General features: G+C 49.6%; 1 protein-coding gene across 4 annotated transcripts in view; it reads left to right on the forward strand.

Annotated features, from left to right (window-relative positions):
* SLCO3A1 (solute carrier organic anion transporter family member 3A1) overlaps positions 1-27,491 on the forward strand; it is a 372,385-nt gene that overhangs the window by 262,251 nt on the left and 82,643 nt on the right. For all 4 annotated transcript variants that reach the window (XM_025271275.3, XM_044932855.2, XM_044932856.2 and 1 more), the window contains exon 3: positions 20,436-20,534. In XM_025271275.3, coding sequence (XP_025127060.1) covers positions 20,436-20,534 — 99 coding nt within the window. The remainder of the gene's footprint in view (positions 1-20,435; positions 20,535-27,491) is intronic.

Consider the following 27,491-nt stretch of genomic DNA (forward strand, 5'->3'; position numbering starts at 1 on the left):
AGATGCTTGGGCATCCCCCATTTCCCCTGATGGTGGAAAGCACAGCTTGCTGAATGGAGGACCGGTAAACTAAGGGTCCCCAGAGAGCCCTCAGGCCGAGTAAATGTGTATCTCATACATACGTGTGACACATATAGTCAGTATATATGACACATACACTCAGCCCGGGGGCCCTGGGATCCAGTCTCTCCCTCTGGCCCCCCGAGCACACCCCAGTTCCTTTAGAATAACTAGAAGTATTTTAATGACCTGTGACCCTTTCTACCGCCCTTTCCTCCTGCCCAGTGGTGGGTGGGGGGAAATGCAGGATTTGGGGGCCCCAATGGCACCCCACTCCAGTACTCTTGCCTGGAAAATCCCATGGACGGAGGAGCCTGGTAGGCTGCAGTCCATGGGGTCGCTGAGGGTCGGACACGACTGAGCAACTTCACTTTCACTTTTCACTTTCATGCATTGGAGAAGGAAATGGCAACCCACTCCAGTGTTCTTGCCTGGAGAATCCCAGGGATGGGGGAGCCTGGTGGGCTGCCGTCTCTGGGGTCGCACAGAGTCGGACACGACTGAAGTGACTTAGCAGCAGCAGCAGCAGAACCCTGGCTCCTCTCTGCTTGTGTGACCACAGGCTGGTGACCCAGCTTCTCTGGGCCTTGGTTTCTTCCTTTGTAAACTGGAGGTGACAATAAGCAGGTCTCAGAGTTATCACGAGGATTCGATCATTTACCAGGTCTAGAGCACCCAACACCCAAGAGGTGCTTAATGAAGAATTACCTCATTATCATAACCAGCAGCGGTGTCTGTGTGGCTGCATAAAAACCGAGTGAGCTTCCCATTCCTGAGCAGTGAAGACCAATGAGGACCCCTCCTGTGGACAGCAGAGCACTTTGGCGAATGAGATGGGAAATGCTTACTGAGGTCTGAGAGCTGACCTGTGGGAGCGCCCTCCCCTCCCTACTCTGCAGGGGCTGGGCCCGACCTCCGACTGCGGGCCCTGCTGCCTCCCCGGGGCCTGGGCCTGTCCCTGCGGTTCTCCAAGCCTCAGTGACCTCACGGCAGTGTCCTCTTCCTCCAGGAGCCGCTCCGAGGCCACTGAGAAGGTTCATTGAGGTTCCAAGATCCTTTGAAGATACAGGCTGTACCCGTTGGGTTACAAGATAGGAACTCTCTATCAAGTCTCTTCTCTTCAAGAAGCAGCTGGTGGAGGCCAGGGGAGGCTGCTCGGGGTCAAGTCCAGCGAGTCCACTGGGTGGTGACCCAGATGCTGGCATCCAAGATGCAGCCCCCCCGAGGGAGGGAGGCTGACCTGCATCTCATGCGTGCGTGCTCTGTCGCTAACTCGTGTGTCTGACTCTTGCGATCCCATGGACCATCACCTGCCAGGCTCCTCTATCCATGGAAATCTCTAAGAATACTGGAGTGGGTTGCCATGCCCTCCTCCAGGCGAGCTTTCTGACCCAGGGACTGCACCCATGTCTCTTAAGTCCCCTGCAATGACAGGCAGTTTCTTTACCACTAGCACTGCCTGGGAAGCCCCACATGCGAGCTCAACCAAAGACCCCGTGCCTTCAGTGGAGTTTAATTCATCCTATCCTCATCCCTCCCCACCACCCCCCCACCCCCCACCCCGGCCCTCTCTGAATCGCCACTGGCCACCCTGATCCTTCTCCCTCTGCAGTGGCATGTCTGGCCTCCAGGCTCACCCTCCTGACACACGGCTCTAGAGGACACACCTGGGCCCAGGAGCTGCCCGCGTCCCCACTGCCTGACCTCAGGGAGGCTGTGTCCGCCTCTCATCCTGGCCTCACCCCCTCTCTGCCTGTGCCCACGCTCTCTCCCAGACCACCCTCTCCCCTCCTTTCCCAGTTTTCTTAAAACCTTTGTCTTTGTTCTTTTCTTAAAATTATTTATTTATCTGGCTGTTTTGGGTCTTAGCTGTGGCGGGTGGGATGTTTCATTGTGGTGCGTGGAGTCTCTGGTTGTGAGGTGCGGGGTCTCTAGTTGTGGGCCACAGGCTCAATTGCTCCGAGGTGTGTAGGATCTTAGTTCCCCCACCAGGGATTGAACCCACATCTCCTGCATTGCAAGGTGGATTCTTAACCACTGGACCACCAGGGAAGTCCCCGCTTCGCCTCTGTGGTTATTTCTGCTCCCCACTTGCTGTCCGTGAATCATCGGCAAGTCACTTCGTCTCTCCGTACCTCTGTCTCCTGGTGTGACAATATCTGGGAGTGTACCTGCTGGTAAGGCCATGGTGAGGATTAAATGCCTGGGAAGGCAGGTGCCCGGGCCTCAGCTGGCCATGTGTCTGTGCCATCCCCACCCCATCATCATCACTTGTCATAACTTGATTTTGATGCTCAGCAATGCTTATCTGGTTTTCTGCGGTTCTATCACACGGAAGCTCACGCCCTGCATAAGAACCACTGGTCTTGGGTGCAGCATTCAGCAAACACCCTGGGTCAGCCAGAAAGTTCATTCGGGTTTTTCTGAACGATGATACAGAAAAACAGAAATGGACTTTTTGGCCAACCCCATACTTCCGTGGACACAGGGCGGGTTTCAGACATGATAAATAAGACGAGGGTCCCACACAGGCAGGAGGAGAGCCCCCTGCAGGCTTTACCTGTGCTTCCAGCCCTATCCATGGGCTTCTCTGGTGACTCGGGGAAGAGCCCTGAGTAAAGAATTCCTGATAAAGAATCCGCCTGCAGTAACAGAGACCCGGGTTCAAACCCTGGGCTGGGAAGGTCCCCTGGAGAAGGGAATGGCTACCCACTCCAGTATTCTGGCCTAGAGAATTCCATGGACTGTATAGTCCATGGTGTCACAGAGAGTCAGACACGACTGAACCACTTTCACTTTCAGCCCTTCCCAGGGGGTGACACCCACTGAGGGCTGCTTGTCAATTCCCCCCTGAAGCCTGGGCATCCTTGGATGGTTTTTTTCATGTTTTGGGGCTGCACTTCTGCGTCTGGATGGCACTCTGCGTTTCCTAGGACCTTCTCATGAACTGTCACATGGGACCCTCACACCCGTCTCAGGTGTGTTGTTTACTAGGACTGCTTTAACAGACCGGCTGACTTACATGATAGGCACCATGCAGCATCACTGCACAGAGGAACAGGCTCTCCCACCGTTCTGGAGGATGGAAGCCCAAGATCAGGGTGTCCTCCGGGTGGGTTTCTCCTGAGGCCTCTCTCCTTGGCTTGCAGACGGGTGCCTCCCCCCGTGTATCATGTGCATTTTCTCTACGTGTGCCCCCTGGTGTCTCTTCCTCTTCTTCTAAGGATACCAGTCATGGTGGATCAGGATCCATCCTAAAGTCAGTGAAAGTGTTAGTCTCTGAGTCGTGTCCAACTCTTTGCAATCACGTGGACTACAGCCTGCCAGGCTCCTCTGTCCGAGGGATTCTCCAGGAAGGAATACTGGAGTGGGTTGCCATGTCCTTCTACAGGGAGGGCCTTCCTGACCCAGGGATCAAAGCGGGTGTTCTGCATTGGCAGGCAGATTCTTTACCACTGAGCAACCTGGGAAGCCCCATTTTAGCTTGATCACCTCCTTAAAGGCCCTGTCTGCAAATACAGTGCTGTTCTGAAGGACCTGGGGGTTGGGACATCAACAAATGAATTGAAGGATGGGGGTGGGGGGGCACAATTCAGCCCATGGCAGGAGGTAGGCAAGGCAGGTTGCTGCCCGTTTTACAGCTGGAGATGCCAAGGCTGCCTGCAGCCCTGCCTCCTGCTGCTGCCAGGAAGCCCAGGCTGAGGCCGGGAGGGCAGACGCTGGACTCCAGGCTCCTCCACGCTCCACTGCCCCTGCTGGCGGCCGGCAGCGGGAACGACAGGAAGCTGTGAACCCAGCCACCCTGTGAGCTCAGACCATCTCTAGACAGACCTTCTGCAAAGACCCTAGTCAGCTCGCAAACAGGATGTGGGCCTTTCAGGAAGGCGCTCCCTGCTGTCGATTTGAGTGGGTTTCCTGCCCGTGTGGCTTGTGGATTCCTAGCGGTCACCCTGCTCATCACGTCTTCTCATCTCACCAGCCAGTGTGGTCTCAGCTCTCGGGGCCCCAGGGTTTTCCAGGGGTTTTCGTGGAACATGGGGGAGGACGGGAGTGCCCTCCCTTCCCCTGAAGAGAGTCGGCCAGCTCCAGCAGTGCCTCCTGGTACCTGCCATGTACAGAGAAGGCTATAGGAAAATTTGATGGTTGCTCCATTGGTGATACAGGCTTCCCAGGTGGCTCACATGGTAAAGAATCTGCCTGACAGTGCAGGAGATGTAAGAGACGCGGGTTCGATCCCTGGGTCAGGAAGATCCCCTGGAAGAGGGCATAACAACCCACTCCAGTGTTCTCTCCAGGAGAATCCCATGGACAGAGGAGCCTGGAGGGTTACAGTCCGTGGGGTCACAGAGTCAGACAGGACTGAGCATGTCCGTCTGTGATATGTCAGCCCCCCGGGGACACTGACTCGGGGATCCCTGTGCTGTAGTTGGGTGCACAGTTGTGGTGATGTGCAGGACCGCTCTGGCTGGCTGCACAAGAGGGACTTGGGTTCTACCTCCAAGCTCCGTGTACAGTCTGGCCACGCTCGGTTCCAAGTCGCCCCTCCATTTCACAGGCCTGACATCAGATGGTGTTGACATCCTTCCCTTTTGCCACGTGTCCACATGTGTTTTGGGGTCCCAGCTGGTTCCTTGCACAAGGTCGTCAGAAGCAGAGCCCAGAGGTTCTCAACTTGGCTGCACAAAGAATCACTTGGAGATCTTGGAAAAAAAGCCCACTGTCTCGGCTGCACCCCAGACCAGCTCCATCAGATCTTGCAGGGCGTGGGCAGGACTGAGGCATTAGTATATTTTAAAGTTTCTCAAGTGACTCCAATACATGCCTGACTTTGAGACCCAGGGACCTAGCCGCCTTGGAGGCAACAGGTACGATCCTGTGGGTGGGGAGGGGCATGTAAGTTCTGGCATGTGCCATGAAGCCTTAGCAGCTTGGTGTCTGGTTTATAAACTTTGCCATGAGGATAATTCTATGACACAATTTGCATTTAGCGTCTACCCCTAATCTATGTTTAGGGGATGGCCACCCCCTCCTCCTCTCCCCGCCCCCCCACCTCCCCCTCAGAAATAAGCAAGGTCAGTTACGTCACGCTGTCAGGCTTCTGGCAGCAGGCACCAGATAAATAGGTATCGCGTGTTTTGCAGGCTTCCTGTTGTTCATGCATTCATGTTTTATTCATGCACGTATGAAGCCGAATGTTCCCTTCTTAGGGGAGAAATTGCAGCCTGCAGGTTTCAAGACGGAAGAATACATTAGTGTAAATCGAGGGCACGGAGGCAAGTGAGATGAGAGCAGCAGTGCTCTGGTGAGGGTTTGTGGGCAGGTGGACACGGAGGGCAAGGACGATCTGGTCGGTGTACGCAGTCAGGACTCTGTCTTCTGGGCTGGTGCTGCCCTCTTGTGGGCAAGAGTCACAGTCCACCCCAAGCTGCTCTGTGAGGCAGATACCCTTTTTTTTTTTTTTTTTTTTAACTTTTTATTTCGTATTGGAGTATAGCTGGCTCGTACCTACAGAGAATCTGCCTGCAATGCAGGAGACCCGAGTTCACTCCCTGGGTCTGGAAAATCCCCTGGAGAAAGGCATGGAAACCGACTCCAGTATTCTTGCCTGGAGAATCCCCATGGACGAAGGAGCCTGGCAGGCTACAGTCCATGGGGTCACAGAGAGTCGGACGCGACGGAGCGACTGACACACAGACACACAGCCGATTAACAAGGTTGTGACAGTTTCGGGTGAATAGTGAAGGAGTCAGCAATACACACGTGTCCATTCTCTGCCCAGTGCCCCTCCCACCCATGCTGCCACATAACACTGAGTAGAGCTTCTTGTACTGTACAGAATGTCCTTGTTGGTTATCCATTTTAAATATAGATACAGACAGATATTCTTAATCTAGACTCAGCATTGGCAAATGAGTCCTTGGGAAATCAGGAAGTGTGACCAGGGTCCCAGCCTAGGTCTGGCTGATTCCAGAGACTTCACTGCTGTACCATGATATCCTGTCTGTCCTTTGTCTAAGAACCTAAGTGATGATCCTGGAGGCCCGTGTTCAAATCCACTTCCAGCAAGTACTAGCTGTGTGGCCTTGGGGCAATCAATTAACCTCTCTGAGCTTCTGTTTTCTCATCTGCAAAAGGAGTTTCACAATATGTACCTTACCAAATGGCCATGAGAATTTTTGTTTGACCTGAAGTATACAGAAGGGAAAAGACTTGAAGCGATTGTCTCAGGATGCTCAGTTCAGTCGCTCAGTCATGTCTGACTCTTTGTGACCCCATGGACTGCAGCACGCCAGGCTTCCCTGTCCATCACCACCTCCCAGACCTTACTCAAACTCATGTCCATCAAGTCGGTGATGCCATCCAACCATCTCATCCTCTGCCATCCCCTTCTCCTCCCACCTTCAATCCTTCAAGCATCAGGGTCTTTTCCAATAAGTCAGTTCTTCACATCAGGTGGCCAAAGTATTGAAGTTTCAGCTTCAGCATCAGTCCTTCCAATGAATATTCAGTACTGATTTCCTTTCCATTTTTCCTCAGGATGATAGGATATTAGTAAATCATTCCCTTTTCTGAATGTATTACTTTTTTTTGTACTAAAGTACAGTTGGTTTATAATATTGTGTTACTTTCAAGTATATAGCATAGTGATTTTCTTTTCAGATTATATTCCATTATAGGTTATTACAAGATACTGGGTGTAATTCCCTGAGCTATACAGTAAATCTCTGTTGCTTATCTATTTTATGTACTCTAATAATGAAATGGAGCTTCCCTGGTGGCTCAGATGGTAAAGAATTCGCCTGCCAGTGCCGGAGACATGGGTTTGATCCTGAGTTGGGAAGATCCTCTGGAGAATGGAATGGCAACCCACTCCAGTATTCTTGCCTGGGAAATCCCATGGACAGAGGGGCCTGGTGGGCTACAGTCCATGGGGTTGCAGACAGTACTGTACAACTAAGCAACTGAGCACACACAATAGTGAAATATCTGAATGCATTACTTTCATAATCAGACAAAAACAAAGGATTCATTAGACCACTGTCCTTTGAAAAGAGGTCAAAGCACTTACCACTGTGTGCCAGCCCAGTGAGACACCATTGGAGAGACGGTTGTCTTTTCTCAAATCAGGCAAATATCAAGCAAATTTCAGGATCCCTCCAGGGAACGCCGTAGACTTCCCCTGAAGGGGCCTTTCTCCTTGTCAAGCACAGAAGCCTGAGCTCCCCCTCACCACCCCCGCCCCACCCTAGCTCAGTGCTGCCTCAGTCTTTGCTAAGAAGCCAGGGCCGTCACCTGAGATCCCAGTGTCCTAGGGCGCCCTCCCTCCGCACAGCCGGGAAGGGATCAGGAGCCGGGCCTCGGGTGCCAGGCATCGTGGCTCCGAATCATATTTGCTTCTTCCTTCACTCTTGCCATGAAGCCAACCGAGAAATACCTGGCCCCTGAAATTCCCTTTTACCAGCACCTTAAGTTCTATTGCAACAGAGAATTTTCTTCCTTAAAAGTCTACTCTTGGGACTTCCCTGGTGATCAATTGGTTTTAAATCCATCTTCCAGTGCAGGAGACGTGGGTTCAATCCCTAGTCAGGAAACTAAGATCGCACGTGCTGCAGGGCAGCTAAGCCCACATGCCTCAGCTACTGAGCCTGAGTGCCACAGCTGAAGAAGCCTGCACACCACAGCAAAGACCCAGCTTAGTTAAAGAAAAGTTTCTAAAACATTTTCTTTACAAAATCTTATCATTTGTTTCCAGCCTGTGTTGTATATTCTTTTGTGTGCTTAGTCACTCTGTCGTGTCCGAATTTGCGACCCCATGGACTGTAACCCGCCAGGCTCCTCTGTCCATGGAATTCTCCAGGCAAGAATGCTGGAGTGGGTTGCCATGCCCTCCTCCAGGGAATCTTCCCAACCCAGAGACCGAACCCAGGTCTCCCATATTGCAGGCATATTTTTTACCATCTGAGCCATCAGGGAAGCCCAAACCCAAATCTACTGAGAGTGAGGTTCAAACCCACACGGGCACAGACCATTGGATCTTAAGTTCAATGCCCTAACCACTCAATGATCTCAGTTGCTACATATTCTTTTAGAAAGAAAGAGAAAGAGAAGTCGCTCAGTTGTGTCCGACTCTTTGTGACCCCATGGAATGGCCCACCAGGCTCCTCTGTCCATGAGATTTTTCAGGCAAGAGTACTGGAGTGGGTTGCCATTTCTTCTCCAGGGATCTTCCCAATCCAGGGATCAAACCCAGGTCTCCCGCATTGCAGGCAGATGCTTTACTGTCTGAGCCACCAGGAAGAGCACTCTTTAAAAAAATTAACCTTTTCTATAGGGACAAACTAGAAGGGAATATCTAAATGAATAGGAGTGTTTCTCTCTGGGTGGTGAGAGATGGTAGTTGTACCACCTTCCTTGTAATAAAAATAGCTCAAATCTATTAAACAATTACTGTATGCCAGGCACTGTGACATGCACTCATGACATGCATTCATCACTTCAACCTTGGAACAACCTTGCAAGGTAGGAACCATTGTTACCCCAGTCTCAGGTGAGGGCCCAGCCCAGAGAAGGTAATTAGCCTTCCCAAGGTCACACAGCTAATGAGCGGGCCCTCTCTGTGTGTGTGGCTCCTGTGTTGCGGTGCCTCTCCATCCTGGCTTTATTCTCAGATCATTCTTCAGTGAACGTGTGCAGCTTTTACGATGAGGAAAAGAGTTTTTGTTTTCAAGTGAACCTGTCTGATCCCACCAATGCAAAAACACTGAAAGACCCCACGTGCCGCAACTAAGACCCGGCACAACCAAGTTAATTAATAATGGAAAGAACACCTGGGAGAAATACAATGCAAATGCAATAATGCCCAAAGGAAATATGGGAATAGTGACATTTCTATATATTATTCTGTGTAGTCCACATTCTTTGAAATAAGCATCTCTTACCTAAGTAACCAAAAAAGTAAAACCTGTAAAGCAGAAAAGGAAATCCTGCTGCCAGAAGTACCAGCAAGGAGCATAACAGCTACTGTTTTTTGAGAACCATCTATGCTCCAGGAAAGATATTACCTGGAGCCTTTGTCGGGTGCTAATGCATTTGCTTCCTAAAGGCTCCTAAGAAGCTGGGGGTTGTCGTGAGCCCATTTTACAGAGTTGGAAACTGAGGTACAGGGAGCATTTGTGCTGCGCTCACAGACACACAGGGCACATTGGAGCCTGCCGCTGTGCTTCCTGTCACGTGCTGACTCAGCCTCCAGCCAGGTATCGTCCCTGCCCTGGTCCACCCGTGACCCTCAGAGATATTACTGGATGCATCTGACTACAGAGTGAGTGGATGCACTGGGAGAAACCCCTGGGCTTCTGGATTGCCTTTTTTGCTTTTGCTTCCAGAAATATACAGAGTTTGTGCCTTCTGCTCCTTGGGGACAGCCTTCGCCCCTGTGTCCCTGTCTTGATGGGCTCTTGGCACAGAAGCCAGGCCCCGTGTCACACTCCAGCAAAGAAAAGGATGAAACTTGGAGGGGAGAGTCGGCATTTTCTCTTTCATGGGGTACCACGTGTGTGGCTGTCGCTGAGCGACAGGTCTCCTCCACCAGGGGCCAGGAGAGAGCAGGCCTTCAAGTGGGCCTGGCTGCAGAAGACTCGGGGCCCACTGAGCAGGGAAACGGGGCGCCCACAGCGTATTTCCTTTCCCTGGGGTCTGCTAGCTCTTCTCCACCCAGCACAGCCACAGAGCATCCGTGGAGACCAGCATCTCTGACGTGCTGTATCTGGACCGGGGTCACACTGGGCCCTTACATTTGCCTTCATTCACCCCGCCCAACAGGCACTGTAAAATACATCTTATTACCATCTGCTGTTTTCAGATGTGAAAACGCAGAGAGGGCGAGGGGCTTGCCCAGGGCTGCCCACAGTCACGTGGTGGTACCAGGATTCATACCCACTTCCGGAACCAGATGGCTTCTGTCCGTGTCCTCGTTGTGGTGTGAGGCGTGAGAAGCAGGTGGCTACCTGTGAGCGGCAGGGTTTGGGGTTGGGTATGGTTTTCCCTCTTTAACGTTGTTACCTGCTGGAGCTGGCTGGATACCGGTGCTGCAGGGGGCACAGGGGTCAGCTGTCCCTGGAGGCCAGGGGCCCTGGAGTCAGTTGCCGGACCTCTGTGAGCCTCAGTTCCTTTTTGGATACAGCTGTGGTGAAGGCAGCTGCCTCGCTGCCTTGGTAGAAGGAATCGTGAGATAACGATGAGATAATGGATATAAATAGCATAGTCCAGTCCCTGGCATCACATCAATACAATAAGCACTCAATAGAGAGTCAATAGCAATTTTGCTATAGGTATTTATGTACACACATGTGTGTGTATGAAATGTAATAATCATGTTTTTGTGCAGAGAAAATATTACAACCTAACAAATTGTTGTGAAACAAATCTCTACATAGCCTGAAAATAGACCAAATTCAAAATCAATGCCTAAGAATCCACCCCACCCCACCCCCACCTCTGCCTCCTCCATCATAACTCCCTCCTTCCCTCCAGGGCAACAGTAACCACCATCCTGACTTCTCTATTATTTATTACCCTGTTTTATCTTTACAGTCTGACTTCCTAGCTGTATATCTCTCCATGGTTTAATTTTACTGTTTTCAATTCTGTGTAAGTGGAATCACACCAGTGGGTATTCTTGCCCTTGTTCTTTTGGAATTGTATCTTTTAAAATGAATCCGTGTTATTGATGATGTGCTTTCTTTGCTGTATAATAATCCCATTATGTGAGGAGGTCACAGCTTGTTTCTCTGTTGCCCTGTTGATGGCATTGGGTTTCAAGTTTGAGGATCTTGCAGTGTTGGGATGAGCGTTCCTGGCTGTGTCTCCCAGTGCATATCAGACTTTTCTGTAGGGTGTCTGCCTAGGAATTAGGTTTGTGGGTCATTGGGTGAGTTCCTCTTTAATTTTATAGACACTGCCAAAGGTTTGCCAGAATGGTTGTCTAATTTACGCTCCTACCAGCGGTGTGCAAGAGTCCAGATCGCCTACATCCTTGCCAACACTGGGTATTGTCAGGCTCTTCAATCAGCTGAAAATCTAGCGACATTTCACTGGGCTTATAATTTACACGTCCCTGAATTCCAGTGAAGTTGAGCATCTTGTCATGTTCCATTGTTCATTTGAGTTTCCTGTTTTGTGAAGCATCTGTTAAGGTTTATGGCCCTTTTTCACTGCTTTGTCTTTTTCTTTCCTAATTTTTAAAAATAATCGTATTTATTTGGCTGCACTGGGTCTTCACTGCTCTGCGGGCTTTTCTCTAGTTGTGAGAGCCAGGGCTACTCTCTGGTGGTGGCGCGTGGACTTCTCACTGCAGTAGCTTCTCTTGTTGCAGAGTACAGGCTCTAGAAGGTTCACACTTCAGTAGGTGGAGCTCCCAGGCTCTGGAGCACAGGCTCAGCAGTTGTGGTGTTGCCCCTTGACATGCGGGATCTTCCCAGACCAGGGATCAAACCCGTATCTTCTGCATTGACAGGTGGACTTTACAGCTGAGCCACCAGGGAAGCCCTACAACTGGTTCATCCTCTTCTCATTGATTTATAGAAGTTTTTAAATATGGTCTTGATGTGAGCTGTCTGATTCTCTTATACATGTTTTTAAGCATGTATGTTACATGTATATTTTCCCACATCTTAGATTTCTTAATGTGCTCTTTTGATGAATCTATGGAATGACCTTCTTAATTTTAATATAGACCAATTTGTCAAGCTTCTCTTTTAGTGGTTTGCACTTCGTTTGGTTTAAGAAATCTCTCCCTGCCACCAACATTGTGGCAGTACTTTTGTCTGTTATCTTCCAGCAACTTTATTGTTTTGCTTTTCTCACAGGTCTCTGATCTGCCCGGAATTGATTCTTACATGTGTTGGGCAGCTGATTTTTTCCCCTAGGATTTCAAGCTTACTTAGCACCATTTATGGAAAAACGCATCCTTTCCCCCACTGCTTCATATGCACACTTTCCCATAAATTAGGTGTCCACACAAGTATGGATCCGTTTCTGGGCTTTCTCTTCTGCTTCACTTGCATATTTGCTATTTCTTGTGCCAGCAGCACTCTCTTCTCATCATTACAGCTTTAAAAGCAGGCCTAATGTCCAGTAGGGCAGGTCTTGCCAATTCTTCTTCTTCTTGCAAGGTATCCAGGCTGGTCTTGGCCCTCATTGTTTCTATGAACAATTTAGAATCAGCGTGTCACTTTCTACAGACACACAAAAGATGTTCTTTAGTATTATTATTCATAACATATATCAGTAATAATAATAAAGTAGATTAATTCTTCCTTGACCAGGAAATTCCAAATACATAGAAGTCTCCATTTGAGTTTGGCAGATTTTTCTGGTTCTGCATGCCTGGCCTGACTTCTTGCTAGAGACTGTCATGTCAGGCCCCTTGGCACACTGCATCTAGAAGGAGGTGCCTCCCCAGTGCTGGGAGAGACACACGCAGAGAACACTGTCCCGGGAAAAGCAGGAGGGACTGAGTCCCAGTCAATGCCAGGTCTGAAAAATGACCTGCAAAAATGTCCCATGGTCACATAATTAGCAAGCAGATTTGTGCAACATCTTGTTCTTACAGGTTCACATGTGTATTAGCAGGTGTTAAGCTCTGAGGTTATCCTCACATTTGCTTAACAATTGTATTTGTTTGCCTATCACCGCTGTAAAAAGTTACCACAAATTTAGTGGCTTAAGGTAAGCCATATATGATCTTACATTGTGGGTCAGAAGTCCACAATGGGTCTCACTGATCTAAAAATGAAGGTGTTGGCAGGACTGCCTTCCTTCAAGAGGATCCTTTCTGGAGGGGATAGCCCATTTTCCTTCCTTTCCCAGCTCCTGAGGGCACCCACATTCTGGGGCTCAAGGCCCTGTCTTCCATCTGCAAAGCCAGCTGTGACTAGTCAAGTCTTTCTCATGATGCCACGGCCCAGGTTCTGTGGTCTCATCTCCTTCTATGACTCTGAGTTGTCTTCTTCCTCCTTCCACATTTAACGGTGATTACATTTCCGGAGTCTATGGAGTCACAAAGTGTTGGACATGACCTAGTGACCAAATAACAAAAGTGTGATTACAGTGGGCCACAGGGGTAATCAACATAATCGCTGTATTTTAAAGTCAGCTGATTAGTGACCTTAATTCCATCTGTAGCCTTTGTTCTCTTTGGTCAGTTATGATAACAGGGATTAAGGCATGGACATCTTTGGGGAGTCTTGTTTTGCCCTCTGCACGATGGAAGCCTTAGCCTGCAAGCCCGCTCACCCCAGCCTGCTGGCACGTATAATGTCGAGCTCTGTGATTTACAGCACACGGCACAGTGGGCGGTCTTTCTCTAGCTCCGCCCTCTTAGGCCTTGTCCTCTTCGGCACCGACATCATATGGTAGATCAATTTGTTTATGGCCTTTCTTCTTCCGAAATACAAACTCCACAAAAAAATCAGGGACTGTTTCTGTTTTGTCCACAGTCATATCTCAGCTCCTCAAGCAATGCCTGGCACCTGTAGGTTCCATTATGTATTATTTTTCTCTTTCTTTTTTAGTTTTAAAATTATGAAAATATGATAACACTTTTATGGGAGACTGGGAAAATACAGAACAAAATCACATATAGTTCCACTATATATTACAATTATTTTTTAAGTAGATAAATTGAGATTTTTAGTTGGAGTTTCGAATGGTTGGAAGTCTCTCCAGTAAGACAGCAAGCTTCTCCAGGGCAAATCCTTGTCCAGTTCATCTCTTCTTCCCCAGCGTCCAGAGCTGGCTGGTTCTAAGTCAGAAAATTGTACAATATGGGTGGCAGGTTTACACCAGAGAGTCCCAAACTTTCTTGGTTCATTGTACCCTTGAAGTGAAGTGAAAGTCACTCAGTCGTGCCTGACTCTTTGCGACCCCATGGACTAGACAGTCTGTGAAATTCTCCAGCCCAGGATACTGGACTGGGGAGCCGTTCCCTTCTCCATTGTACCCTTAGTGTTTTATTTTTCACAGAGCCCTGCATCTGCAAGATATACCCAGTCTTTGTGGCTTATCAAGCTGTTCGCTTCAAATGACTTAATGTAATACTACTACTACTACTAAGTCACTTCAGTCGTGTCCGACTCTGTGTGAGCCCATAGACGGCAGCCCACCAGGCTCCCCCGTCCTGGAAAAATAAGACATGTTACTTGAAAGAAAAAATATTTATGTTTTTTTAAATTTTAAAAAGTATTTATTTCCTTGGCTGTGCTGGATCTCAGTTGTGGCATCTGGGATCTCGTTCCCTGACCAGGGATTGAACCCAAGCCCCCTGCACTGCCACCAGGGAGGTCCCATCTATTTCATTTTTAAGTAAGCACAATTACTCACTAATAGGCTGTGCGTCCCTGCTGGGAACTACACAGCTTCTTAAACCTTGGAACCAGGTGGGACTCCACCACCCTCATATCCTGTGTTCTGCATTGATGTCCATGTTTGCTGTTTATCACAGCAACTACTCAGTTCACTAAGACAGGATGTAGTTGAATGTAGCTCAATCCAGGGTTGAAACCATCAGCTACCTTGAGCGGGTAGTGGTGAGTAGTTGTACAAGTAGCATCTGACAAATGTCAGATATCACCGGGTTTCCCTCGAAAACTTAAAACATTTTGCTGCACCCCTGTGAGTTCACAGTCGTATCCTGGGGTGCCTTGGCCCACAGTTTGGGAACTGCAGATTTACACTACCCTAATTTACAGAAGGCCTGTGTTCAGAGCAGGATGCCAGAGTTTGATCACCATGGGAGTCACTCCATCCCCTCTCCCTTCGTTCAGTCATCATGTCCCTGGGAAGCCAGGTTAACATCAGAATGCTCTTGGTGGGTGGGCAGTCAGAGCATGGGGTGGACTCTGGACGGCCAGTCTGTCTGGACCCTCATGAGGCTTGGGATCACGGCTGCCTCCCGCTTCCCTCTCTGCGACCTGGCCTGCCCCCAGCTCCAGCCCCTCTTGCCTGCTTCTGGCTTTAGGAAATGAAGCATGGGAGGAGAGGGGAGGACTGGGAACCCAGGTGTGGTGGCCTTCATTATAGAGGAAGAGACATAGGGGACCCCTATTTAGCATTTTCATCACTCTTTCTAGGTGCCAGACCCTGTTCTCAGAGCTTTACAAATACGAGGTCATTAAGTCCTCCCTGCGGAGTAGGCCTGGTATCATTCCCATTTTACAGATGGGGAAAGCTGAGGCACCAGGAAATGAAACAGACCTTCCCCAGGGCGCCCAGAGCTAGGAAGTGGTGGGGCTGGGATCTGCACCCAGGTGGCCCCTGGTGTCTCCTGAGCTGTCTGAGGGGATGAGAGAAACACGGCTGCGGGCACACTGCGCTGCCTCCTGGCTCCTTTGTTGGGAAGGGAGATGCTGAACCTTTCCTTCTGCTGTGAAATGGGCCCAGGAGACTCCCCCATCGAGGTCACTGAATGGATTACAGGAGATTAAGCTTGTAAAGCAGCGGGCTCAGGGTGGCAGCACAGGAGGGGGCCACTCTCCTTTCTCTGATCTCTGCCTCTCAGGCTCCCCTCCCGTACATACAGCCTGGCAGACAGTAGGGGGCAGCAACGCGCCACTGAGTAACCTACACCCCCACCCCTCACCCCACCCCGCTACAGCGACCCCAGGACCTGGAGGTCCTCACCATTCAACACAGGGATGCTGGGTGGATTTTAGTGCTGGACCATCTGTCTTTTTAGACAGAACGGCTGTGTGTTTTGTTTGGTTTGGTTTTGGGGAGGTGGGGGGGGGGGGGGTGTGTGGTTGCTAAACAAGAACAAAATCACAGCCTGGTGGGATGAATCGACAAGAGAGTGAGGAAGCACATTCCAAAGTGCGTTTCTGTAAGATCACAGCCGACCTCACAGGCTCTCAGGGGAACAGCACCCTCTGCAGACCCAGGACTGCTCTCTGATGCTGCGTGATCTGAGCTGTTACCCTAAGATATTTCTACAGCAGAAAGAGTGCTTTCTGATGCATGAAGCCATCCCCACTACTGGATCATCCCTTGGAGAACATTCTGGAACCCATTGCTACTAGAGGTTCACTTGGCATATCTCTGAGGAAGAGCTACTTTTTAAAAAATGCACCCAGAGACCATGGATAGCTGTATGTGTGCGGCTGAGTCCCTTCACTGTTCACCTGCAACTATCCCAGCATCATTTGTTCATCGGCTGTACCCCAATACGAAATAAAAGGTTTAAAAAAAAGATAAATTAAAGATGTCCCCAGAGATTTCAAACAAGGAGGGGGTGCCCGTTGCACAAAAATGCACGTCATACATCTTTTTTTTTTCCTTGTTTTTGGGATGAGATTCTATGACTTTTCTTTTTTTCATTATTTATTTATTTTTATTTTTTTTACTGTGATTTGTCTTTGTTGCTACACAGACTTTTCTCTACTGGTGGCAAGTGGGGGCTGGCTGCTCTCTAGTTGCCGTGGATGGGCTTCTCATTGCTATGGCTTCTCTTGATGCAGAGCGTGGTCGCTAAGGCGTGCGGGCTTCAGTAGTTGCGGCACGTGGGCTCAGTAGTCGCTGTTCCCAGGCTCCAGAGCACATGCTCAGTAGTTGTGGCTCCCAGGCTCCAGAGCACATGCTCAGTAGCTGGGGCTCCCAGGCTCCAGAGCACATGCTCAGTAGCTGGGGCTCCCAGGCTCCAGAGCACATGCTCAGTAGCTGGGGCTCCCAGGCTCCAGAGCACATGCTCAGTAGCTGTGGCTCCCAGGCTCCAGAGCACATGCTCAGTAGCTGGGGCTCCCAGGCTCCAGAGCACATGCTCAGTAGTTGGGGCTCCCAGGCTCCAGAGCACATGCTCAGTAGCTGTGGCTCCCAGGCTCCAGAGCACAGTAGTTGCGGCGCACGGGCTTAGTTGCTCCGCGACATGTGGGATCTTCCGGAATCGGATCGAACCCGTGTCTCCTGCATTGGCAGATGGATTCTTTATTCCTGAGCCACCAGGGAAGCCATGCTATCGGGCTTCTTTGGGAGAGAGTTCTGTCCTGTTAAAATGGAGAGCCACAGTCCAGCATTTCAGAGACCCGAGCCCTGTCCTAGAGGAACCGGATGGAGCGGTCACCTTGGCACGTGGCTCCGCTGCAGTGGCCTCTGCCTGTCGGAGCTACCAGAACGGATGGCTGGCCTGTCTGGGCCCCACAGGACTCCTGTGGGCCCCTGAGCTTGAGGGATGCCCCCCTTTTGTGTCATAAGTTGCAGAAGGACAGGGCACCCAGGGCCTGGAGTCTCCAGCTTCCCGTGACACTGGCCTGTCCACACTCTCCACTGCCCCCACGTTGGGGAGGGGCAATACGCTCTCAACACCAGCTCTGAAGCTCATTGGCTGCTCCTTTCCGTTGACACTAAACTCTGGGTCCTTTGACCTATTCAAGATTATAATTTTTATTGTTCACTCTGTGAGGGATAGAGCAGTGATTGTGACATTGATTGTAGGGATATTTAATTTGCATGAAAAGAAGCATGTTATCATGTGAGGAGGGGGGGAGGTGGTGGTGCTGGAAATCAGAGCAAATGCCAGGAGCATGGAAGGGGAGTCAGAGGGGTGGTTCTGGGCAAGAGAATTGCGTCCCTGTCTTCAAGGCTCTTTCTTTGGGAATGGCCCGAGTAGTCAGTTTACTTCTGACCAGTGGCTCCCCTCTGCCTTCATCTGTGTCCTTCTCAGGACATAACTGGCTTCAGGATTTGCCCTGAAGCGGCAAGTCCTTCATTCTCCCTTGGGTGCCTCTCTTACCTTGGACACCCCCTGTCCATACTCTTGACCCTGTATCTTTCTCAGCATCTCTTCCTGCTTCCCTTTCTTCCATCCACCAAGTACAGCCAAGATCTCTCTTCTCCCTAACTCAGCCCAGCTGAGGACAATCCTCCTTATTCTAGCCCATCTTTGAAAGATTCTCTACATTCTAGACCCTTCCAAAAACACCCCCACCTCTCTCAATTTTCTCTGTTCAGTCATTTCAACCTAAGTTGTGACAAACCAGAGCCAGTGTTTTAATAAAGTAGGTTTGCTGCTCTCTGGATTCCTATAAACAGGAATAGCTGGGAGACCAGGCTCACCAGCTGGGTACAGGAGTGGCTTTCTTGACATACTTGAACTTCTAGATTGCTCCAAATCTAAGAGTAGAATTTCACTGAGGGTGGATTCATTCCTCAGTGGAATTCACAGGATTCCATTCCTGTGATGGAAACCATCCTCTTTCATCCCTTCCTTCATCAAACAGCATTCTTTATAAGTCATCTTTAAGTACTTGCTTTGGGATTCTGGGTTCTGGTCTGAAAGTGAAAAAGACCTGGTTTCCTTTGCCAAGTATGTAGAAATCAGTCAAGCTCCTGTCTAGAGTTTCTTTTTTCTTTGAGTATAGTTGCTTTACAGTGTTGCCTTAGGTTCTGCTATACTGCAAAGCAAATCAGTTATATGTATAGATATATCACCTCTTTAGATTTCCTTCCCATTTAGATCACCACAGAGCACTGAGCAGAGTTCCCTGTGCTACACAGTAGGTTCTTGTTAGTTACTGATTTCATACATAGTATCAGTGGTATGTGCCCTGCTGTGCTAAGTCACTTCAGTGGTGTCCGACTCTGTGTGACTCCATAGACTGTAGCCCCCAGGCTCCTCTGTCCATGGGATTCTCCAGGCAAAAATGCTGGAGTGGGTTGCCGTTTCCTTCTCCATCAATAGTGGATCTGTGTCTATCCCAGTCTCTGAACTCATTCCACCCCACCTGCCCCCTTGGAATCTATATGTTCTGTTTGTTCTCTGTCTGTGTCTCTATTTCTTCTTTGTGAATAAGATCACCTGTAGCATTCTTTAGATTTCACATATATGCATCAATGTATGGTATTTGTTTTCCTCTTTCTGACTTGCTTCATTCTATATGACAGACTCTAGGTCCATCCACATCTCTGCAAAAGGCACCATTCCATTCCTTTTTTATGGCTGAGTAATATTCCCTTGGTTTCTTAAGTTTTGTTTTCTTCTCCCTTCCAAGTCAGTGAGCTCTAGGAAGGCTTGGATTTTGTATTGTTTGTTTCAACACTGAGTCCCCATCCCTAAGAAGGCTGGTTGGTGCAAAGAAGGACCTCAATAAGTATTGATTGAGTGGATAAGTATTTGAGCAGATCCATCTCTGGATATTTCAGGCTGAGTTAGTCTACTCTGTGAGCAGACCAGAATTAGCCTCCATTGAGCTCAGATTCCCTCTGGTCGAATCCATTTCCTACCCTGTTTTCCATGTGCCCACATAGACCTGTCAGCCTCCACCCTCCAGGCTGTCTGCTTGGGTTGAATTGACCATGTACTGATTGTCCCCACAGGTAACCAGCTTCCTAAGAAAAAGGCACTTCTTTACTGTTAGTTTTATTCCTAGGGCCTTGTGAACTGTCAGTGCTCAAGTTGAAATTTGGTTAAGTAGAGAAACAAATGATGGCTTTTTAGTTTGGGCTCATTGTTTTTTCCAGAATGAACCAAAAGTTTTGTGCAAAATTGCAGATACTGTATCTATTAGATACATACTTTCTGGCCCACATATCGGGTGGGCCAGAAAGTTTGCTGGGGTTTTCCCACACGCTGTTATAGAAAAACCAGAATGAGGTTTTTGGCAAACCCGGTGCTTAGACACATGCCTGGTACCATCTTCTCAAGTCCTGTGAAAGAGCTTGAGTCTTGAACAGCTGTTACAGCAACAACAGAGAGCAATTCCAAAAATACGAGTGGGAGGGGCCCGCAAAACTGAAATTAATAAAATGTCTAATTAAATGTGCTCAAAGCATGCCATTATGTCAGCTTCATTATGTGCTAAATTTAATGCCCATAAACATTTCATTACGTCGGAGAATCATTTGTGGCTTTAACTTTTCTCACTTCATAAGAATTCCTGAGTGTGCACGATAAGGACTGCGACGTCTTTGCCAACTGTAAATTAAGTGAATTACATAAAGCCAAATCAATGTGAGAGCAAAATGATAAAAATCCTTCCCAAAATGTTTATGGCCGAAAAAAAAAATTTCATGATAAACGTGGGTATATTTTATTGGTCTGATGTGACATGGGGTGGAGTCCTCTAAAAATAAGTGTACTGGGAGCCTAGAAATATTTCAGAGCAACCTACAGAAGCTATAGAATTTCTGAGTGATAGTGCTTCAATAGGGTTTCCAAAAATTAGAATAGCAGCTTTCCCCTCTAGGATATTTAGACCAATTCCTCTGATATCATTTGTCTAATCAAACCTCTCATCTGATCAGTGTGAAACAGTTTTCTCGCGCTTTGACAGTTTTGCTCATTGAATGTCTTCTGCTTTTAATCTAATCTTGGTTTCATCTTCTTTCAGGAATCCTGTTCACGATGCTGGTGTTTGGACCAGCCTGTGGATTTATCCTGGGCTCTTTCTGTACCAAAATCTATGTGGATGCAGTCTTCATTGACACAAGTAAGGAATTTATCTCAATTTCTAAGCCCCACCCATAAGCCCTTTCCCCTTCACAAAGGAGCCCCAGCCCTCTGAGTTCTAAAGCCTTCCTATAAGAAGCAACTTTAATGCAACCTCCTCTCTAGCTGGTGGCCCCCTTGAGATTAGAGAAAAGATGGTGAGTGTCAGTTCAGAGGGCCTGGACTCAAGCCTGTGTTCTGCTCATGTCTGCCTAGAGGCTTAATAACCCCCTGGGGTTGATTTCATTCTTCAAATCTGAATTTTCCTCATCTGTAAATTCAGGGTAACAGAACTTATATCTGCGTTCAGGACTGTTGTAAGGTAAGTGAGGGGACGAATGTGGAAATGCCCGGTAAACACACATGGCCACTGAACGTTGCTCCATGAACCCATAAGAGGACCCTGTTTCTTAAACTGGAGCACCTAAGTGCAAGTGTACACATGGGGTCAAGCAGACCGGCTTTGAAAATTGTTTCTGTAAGACACTGTTGTGGTGGGCTTTAAAGAAAACATGTGCTATGTGCTAAGTCGCTTCAGTTGTGTTCGACTCTATGCAACCCCATGGACTATAGCCTGCCAGGCTCCTCTGTCCGTGGGATTCTCCAGTCAAGAACACTGCAGTGGGTTGCTATGCCCTCCTCCAGGGGATCTTCCTGACCCAGGGATCAAACCCATGTCTCTTGCATTTCCTGCATTGGCAGGCAGGTTCTTTACCACTGGCACCACCTGGGAAGCCCTAAAGGAAGCATACCGTGCCTCAAACCTCTGGTCTCGTGTTCTTAATGGGAAGATTAAGCGTGTTTTTTCAGCCTCCTCTGGGCACCCTGATGCCTTTGCACAGCAGTTGCCAAACTTTTTGGCACCAGGGACTGGTTTTGTAGAAGACAGTTTTTCCATGGACCGGCAGTGGGCAGCGGTAGATGGTTTCAGGGCGATTCTGATAAGGAGCGCACAACATCCATCCCTCTCGTGTGCAGTTCACAGTAGGGTTCTCGTTCCAATGAGAGTCTAATTGCCGCCACTGATCTGACAGGAGGTAGAGTTCAGATGGCAACGTGAGCGATGAGGAGCGACTGTGTATACAGGTGGAGCTTTGCTCACTGGCCAGCCACTCACATCTTGTTATGCACCCCAGTTCCTACCAGGCCACTGACCAGTACCAGTCTGTGGCCCTGGATTGAATAGCATGCTGGTCTATACAGACTAGGCTATGCGGTTGTTGTTGCATAGTCGCTAAATTGTGTCTGACTGTTTTGCAACCTCATGAACTGTAACCCACCAGGCTCCTCTGTCCATGGGATTTCACAGGCAACAATACAGGAGTGGGTTGCTGTTTCTTTCTCCAGGGGAATCTTCCCGACCCAGGGATCGAACCCAGATCTCCCACATTGCAGATAGATTCTGAACCACCAGGGAAGCTCCAGGCTATGCAGTGGTAACAGGAAATTCCCAAATCAAGGTGATTTTATGCAACCAAAGTCTGTTTCTCAGCTGTACTGAATATCCAGTGCAGGTTAGTGGTATTTGGGGTGAGTAGGGGATAGGACTGGCCCCTGGTAGTCCCTCCAAGACCCAGGCTCACAGAAGTTTTATCTGACTGCTGCTCTGCCTCAGAAATGACATGCATTGTTTCTGCTCACATTTCAGTGGCCCCAGCAAGCTGCCTGGTGTATTAATCTGTTGCTTTATGGCAGATTACCTCAAAGTTAGTGAATTTAAGCAGGAGTTATTATCTCAGTTTATTTCTCTGGGTCTGGAGCCCAGGAGCAGCTTTGCTCAGTCACTGAGTCGTGTCCGATTCTTTGCGACCCCATGGACTGCAGCATGCCAGGCTTCCCTGTCCTTCACCCTCTCCTGGACTTTGCTCAAACTCATGTCCATCGAGTTGGTGATGCCATCCAACCATCTCGTCCTCTGTCGCCCCCTTCTCCTCCCACCCTCAGTCTGGCTTGTTCTAGCTCAGGGCCTCTCATGAGGCTACAGTCAAGGAGTTGAACTGGTCTCAAATCATGAGAAAGCGGACCTGGAGGGCTCTGCTTCCAAGCAGCCCCAGTGGCTGTTGGCAGCCCTGGGCAGGTGGACTCTGAGGCTGGCTCCCATGGGCCTCTCTGCAGGGCTGACCTCAGCATGGCCTCTGGGGAGCAGACAGCCCAGGATAGGGTGAGAGCCCCTGAGACAAAGCCGCAGTCTTTTGAGAACCTAGCCTCGGGAGTGACACCTTGTTGCTTCTGCTGCGTTTGTGTGTTAGAAGCAAGCCACTTGTTTCTGTCTACACTGGGGAGAAGGAATGCTTCCACAAGGGCATGAATTCCAGAGGTGGGTGTCACTGGAGGCTGTCTTAAGCACTGCCCACCAAACTGTTGCTCAGTCGCTCCAGTCGTGTCTGATTCTCTGTGACCCCATGGGCTAGAGCCCGCCAGGCTCCTCTGCCCGTGGGATTCTCTAGGCAAGAATATGGAGCAGGTTGCTATTTCCCTCTCCAGGGGATCTTCCCGACGCTGGGATCGAACCCCCTATGTCTCCTGCGGCTCTCGCACTGGCAGGCAGATTCTTTACTACTAGCGCTGCCTGGGGCCCCATATGTGGTCACAACTCAACCACACGCCTGCAGAAGGGCGCTGTGTTCCCGTGCAACTTAGCAAGCCGAGAAGCCACGTTCCCTTCCTCTCTGAAAACAGCGTGGGAAGCCATTCCCCTTCTTCTCATCCTGATCTATTCCCAGGATCAATAAGAACTCTCAGTCCCTCGGTTCTCCATTCATCATCTCTCGACAGTGCTAAATTTACTAATTCACCCCAAAGACATTATGTGGTTTTAAATCCAATCAAGTCACTTTGTGATTCACTCCATTAATTCCACTGATATATTTACTGGTAACTAATGATGTTACAAATTTCCAAACGGAGGGGGAGAAAATCAAATGCAGCCTTATTTATTTATTCTTTTAGAACACTGGGTCTGTTCAGGAGGTGATTGAACGCTGCAGTTCTGTAGCTTTGGGTTGGCCCTTTGATCCTATTCCTAGCGAATGGGATGAGGGGGTGACCTGGTCAGAGAAACCACACAGGTGAGAGTCAGCTCCCATCTTGCCTATGGACAAAAAGCCCACTTCTGCCCTGCACCAAAGGCAGGACAGGACAGGAGTCTTGAAGGAAGGGAAGGAAGAGGGAACCTCCCAGAGCATGGGGAAGGCTGCCTGGGATGAGAAGGCAAGTATCCAGGCAGCCAGTTTTGCCCTCAGCGTATCAGCAGGGCCCCCGTGGATCCAGGCTTGTGGAATACCAGCATCCCTGAGCCAGAAAGAACCTCAGACTTCACTCTCTTCCAACTCTTGCATTTTATAGACAAGGAAACTGATTCCTAGAGAGGGGAAGTATGGGCATACTAAGTCACTTCAATCGTGTCCAACTCTTTGTGACCCCTATGGACTGTAGCCTGCCAGGGTGCTCTGTCCATGGGATTCTCCAGGCAGGAATACTGGAGTGGGTTTCCATGCCCTCCTCCAGGGGATCTTCCCGACCCAGGGATCGAACCTGAGTATCCTGCGGCTCCTGCCATGGCAGGTGGATTCTTTACTACTCACACCACCTGGGAAGGGGTGTACCCAATCTGAGAGGTGTATCTATGGAAAACCCAGATCCATGAGCAAGTGGGTGGGTGTTTCCAATTTAAGACCCCACCCCCTTGCTAAAATTCCTCTTGGGAATGAAATAACATCTTTTCCTCAGAGCCTGGAGTGGCCCAGAGGCACACGGGTGGCTGGAGGGGGCACTGCCTGTCCACTCGCATTCCGCTGGGTAGCCGTTCCTTTGCTCAGGCTGGGGTGTCATCCCCACCCATTCTGTGCCACACCTGTCCTCACCCTTCAGGCCCAGGTGAGGCCGTGGCATCCGTGGTCCTCTGCTCACTGGCAGTTTGAAGCCTCCGGTGCCTGAGATGGATGGGCACGTTTCCATTCCGTTTGGGCATCCTGCTGATGGCCGCCTCCCTGCTCATGAGTAACAGCGGACTTCTGATCTGATGAGACTCTAGGGACAAATGGATGCCTGTGAGTCACCCTCTTTGTCTGCCTCCTTTCTGCAGGCTCCAGGAGGGCTGGTGCTGCTCTTTACCAGCAGAGGGCACAGGAATACAATTTATTCTGTTAGGACCCAGTCAGAATTCCACAGTTTGCAGGGTGTTAAGTCTCTTCATTCATGTCTGACTCTGCGACCCCATGGACCGTAGCCCGCCAGACTCCTCTGTCCCTGGGATTCTCCAGGCAATACTGGAGCGGGTTGCTGTGCCCTCCTCCAGGGATCCTCTCTATCTAGGGATCAAACTCGCATCTTTTATGTCTCCTGCATTGGCAGTGGGTTCTTTACCACTAGCGCCACCTGGGAAGCCCCCCAGATTTTAGTTTTTCCCCTCTTGTGCCTGAAACTTGTCACTCTATCTACGAATCAGTGCTGTATTTCAAGGACCAGCTTTTCAGTTCTCTCAGGATGACCCTTCCCTGTCTTCCTCACCAACTAAGACAGAGCACCTCTTTAGGGCTGTGCACCCGTCATCAATGCACAGGCCACACACACAGCCATGTGTTTCTGAAATTCCAGCAGAGAGCTGGGCAAGGGACTGGGAAAAGCAGTAGCCTGGGAATTGTGTGAGGTAGGCAAGGCCGGTCCCTGGAAGGCCCTTGTTCTGGGGCAGCTAGAAAAGAGACTGTGGCTTCCACCAGGCAGTCTGGCAGTGGTTGAGGAATTGTTGTTCAGTAGCTCAGTCTTGTCCTACTCTTTGTGACCCCGTGGACTGCAGCTTGCCAGGCTTCCCTGTCCTTCACCGTCTCCCGGAGTTTGCTTAAACTGCCATCCAACCATCTCATCCTGTGTCATCCCCTTCTTCTCTTGCCCTCAATCTTTCCCAGCATCAGGGTCTTTTCCAATGAGTCAGCTTTTCACATCAGTGGCCAAAGTATTGGAGTTTCAGCTTCAACATTAGTCCTTCCAATGAACACCCAGGACTGATCTCCTTTAGGATGGACTGGTTGGATCTCCTTGCAGTCCAAGGGACTCTCAAGAGTCTCCTCCAGCACCACAGTTCAAAAGCATCAATTCTTCGGCACTCGCCTTCTTTATGGTCCGACTCTCACATCTTGTACATGACTACTAGAAAAGCCACAGTTCTGACCTTACAGAAAAGGCGAGACACATGAGGGAGCCCAGTTGGAATCGGTGTGTTGATGAAGCTGGGGGGTGTGGGGGAGGCAGGTAGTTGTCGGGACAGACCAGCTGTGGAGCCGAGGTACACCGTGAGTACCTCCCCTGGGGTTACTCAGACAAAGGGATTCTGCCGTTGCTGCTGCCTGTCGTCTGCATGGGAGTGGATGTGGCTCATTTGACCCTTCTCCTTAAGGACAGACACCTCCTTGCCCAGGCTAGTGGGGAGGGAATGATGGTGCCTGCTGAAGTTCCTTTCTGGAATATGCTTATAGAACTGAGATGAGTGAAGAGCAAGACATAGAAGAAAGAAGGACTTGGTAGCAGAGTGGGATACGAGCATCCCCGACCTGGAGAGAACCTCAGACAATTCTCTTCCAAGTCTTGCCTTTCCTAGAAAAGGAAACTGATGCCTAGAGAGAGGGTAGGATGTGCCCAATCCAAGAGGTGTACGTGTAGAAAAGCCCGACCGCTCTTCTCAGTGGAGGCTTCACGGCCTGATGACAGTGGCAGCCGTGAACTCACTAATATTTGAAGCCATACATCGAGCGCCTCACTGGAACTACGGAGCATTCCCACCAGAGGGTGGGTCCTAATGCCAGCCCGTTAACACCCTGACCCCTGGGCCATGGACCGGTAGTGGTCCTGTTAATACCAGGCCACCCAGCAGGAGGTAAGCTCCATCTGTATTTGTAGCTGTTCCCCATCACTCACATCCCCCAGATCCATGAAAAAATCATCTTATCTGAAACCAGTGCCTGATATCAAAAAGGTTGGAGACCGCTGCATTATCAGATGAGGTGGCCATCTCCTCCTGCAACGATTGTGAGTTCTGAGTTGGAACATGGGGACCAGACCGCCACTCAGATCCCAGCTGGACCCCTTACGGGCTGTGTGATCCTGGGGACATTTGTCCTCATGGGTCTGTGTGTGGATGACATGAGTTAATCGCACAGAGCAGTTGACACAGTGCCTGGGGGTTAGTAAACACAGAGTATAATTAGGTGTCATGAGGAACAGAGAGTAAACTCACTTCCATAGGTACTAGAAGTCAAAGCTCAGGCCAGTCTGACCCCAGTTGGGGAGCTGGCTTCCCTGAAACATCTCCAGGCATTTAACTAGAAGGCTGCCCCCTTTCGTGAACAGAGGCTTTGCTGAGATGACCTGGCTTGGCCAACACGGCCGTACAACATGGCCTCAGGCCCCCCCAAAGCCCTCCTTGCCACAGCTGCACAGCGTCTGCAGCTGCCAAAAGGCAGATTCATCTACTGCTTCATAAAAATGTTGACGAGCAGAGACCCCTGCAACTCTGGCTGCTGCTGCCAGATTCCTTCCTGTTGGACTAATTAGCCCAGCAGCTGGGGTTTGAAACAGTCCATGCTGCCCTCCACCCTCAGCTCCTCCCTGCCTCCTGCTTCTAATTTGGTCTGTAACATAATGATACTTTTGGAATGCTTGAGTCCCATAGCAAAAGTTTTGCAAAATAGGTTAGAAAAATAGGTAAATGGGCTGAAGGGAACAAAAAGAAAAACTGCTCAGAGAGCCATAGTATTGCTTACACATCAATATGGCCCCAGACTAAGTAAATATTCCCAGTTTGCTTTGATCTGTTCTTCTCACGGTCTTGGTATCCCCATGGGTGGCTTGGTTAGTTAGTTAGTTTTCCACTGGTTTAAACTTGTTGTGGGAAGTCCTTTTTTGGAACCTACAATGGTAGCAGGCCTTGGAACTGGCGGGAATTCTCAACAAAGCCCATATGTTG

Source organism: Bubalus bubalis, chromosome 20 (genome assembly GCF_019923935.1).
Source record: "Bubalus bubalis isolate 160015118507 breed Murrah chromosome 20, NDDB_SH_1, whole genome shotgun sequence".
Classification (NCBI taxonomy): Eukaryota; Metazoa; Chordata; class Mammalia; order Artiodactyla; family Bovidae; genus Bubalus; species Bubalus bubalis.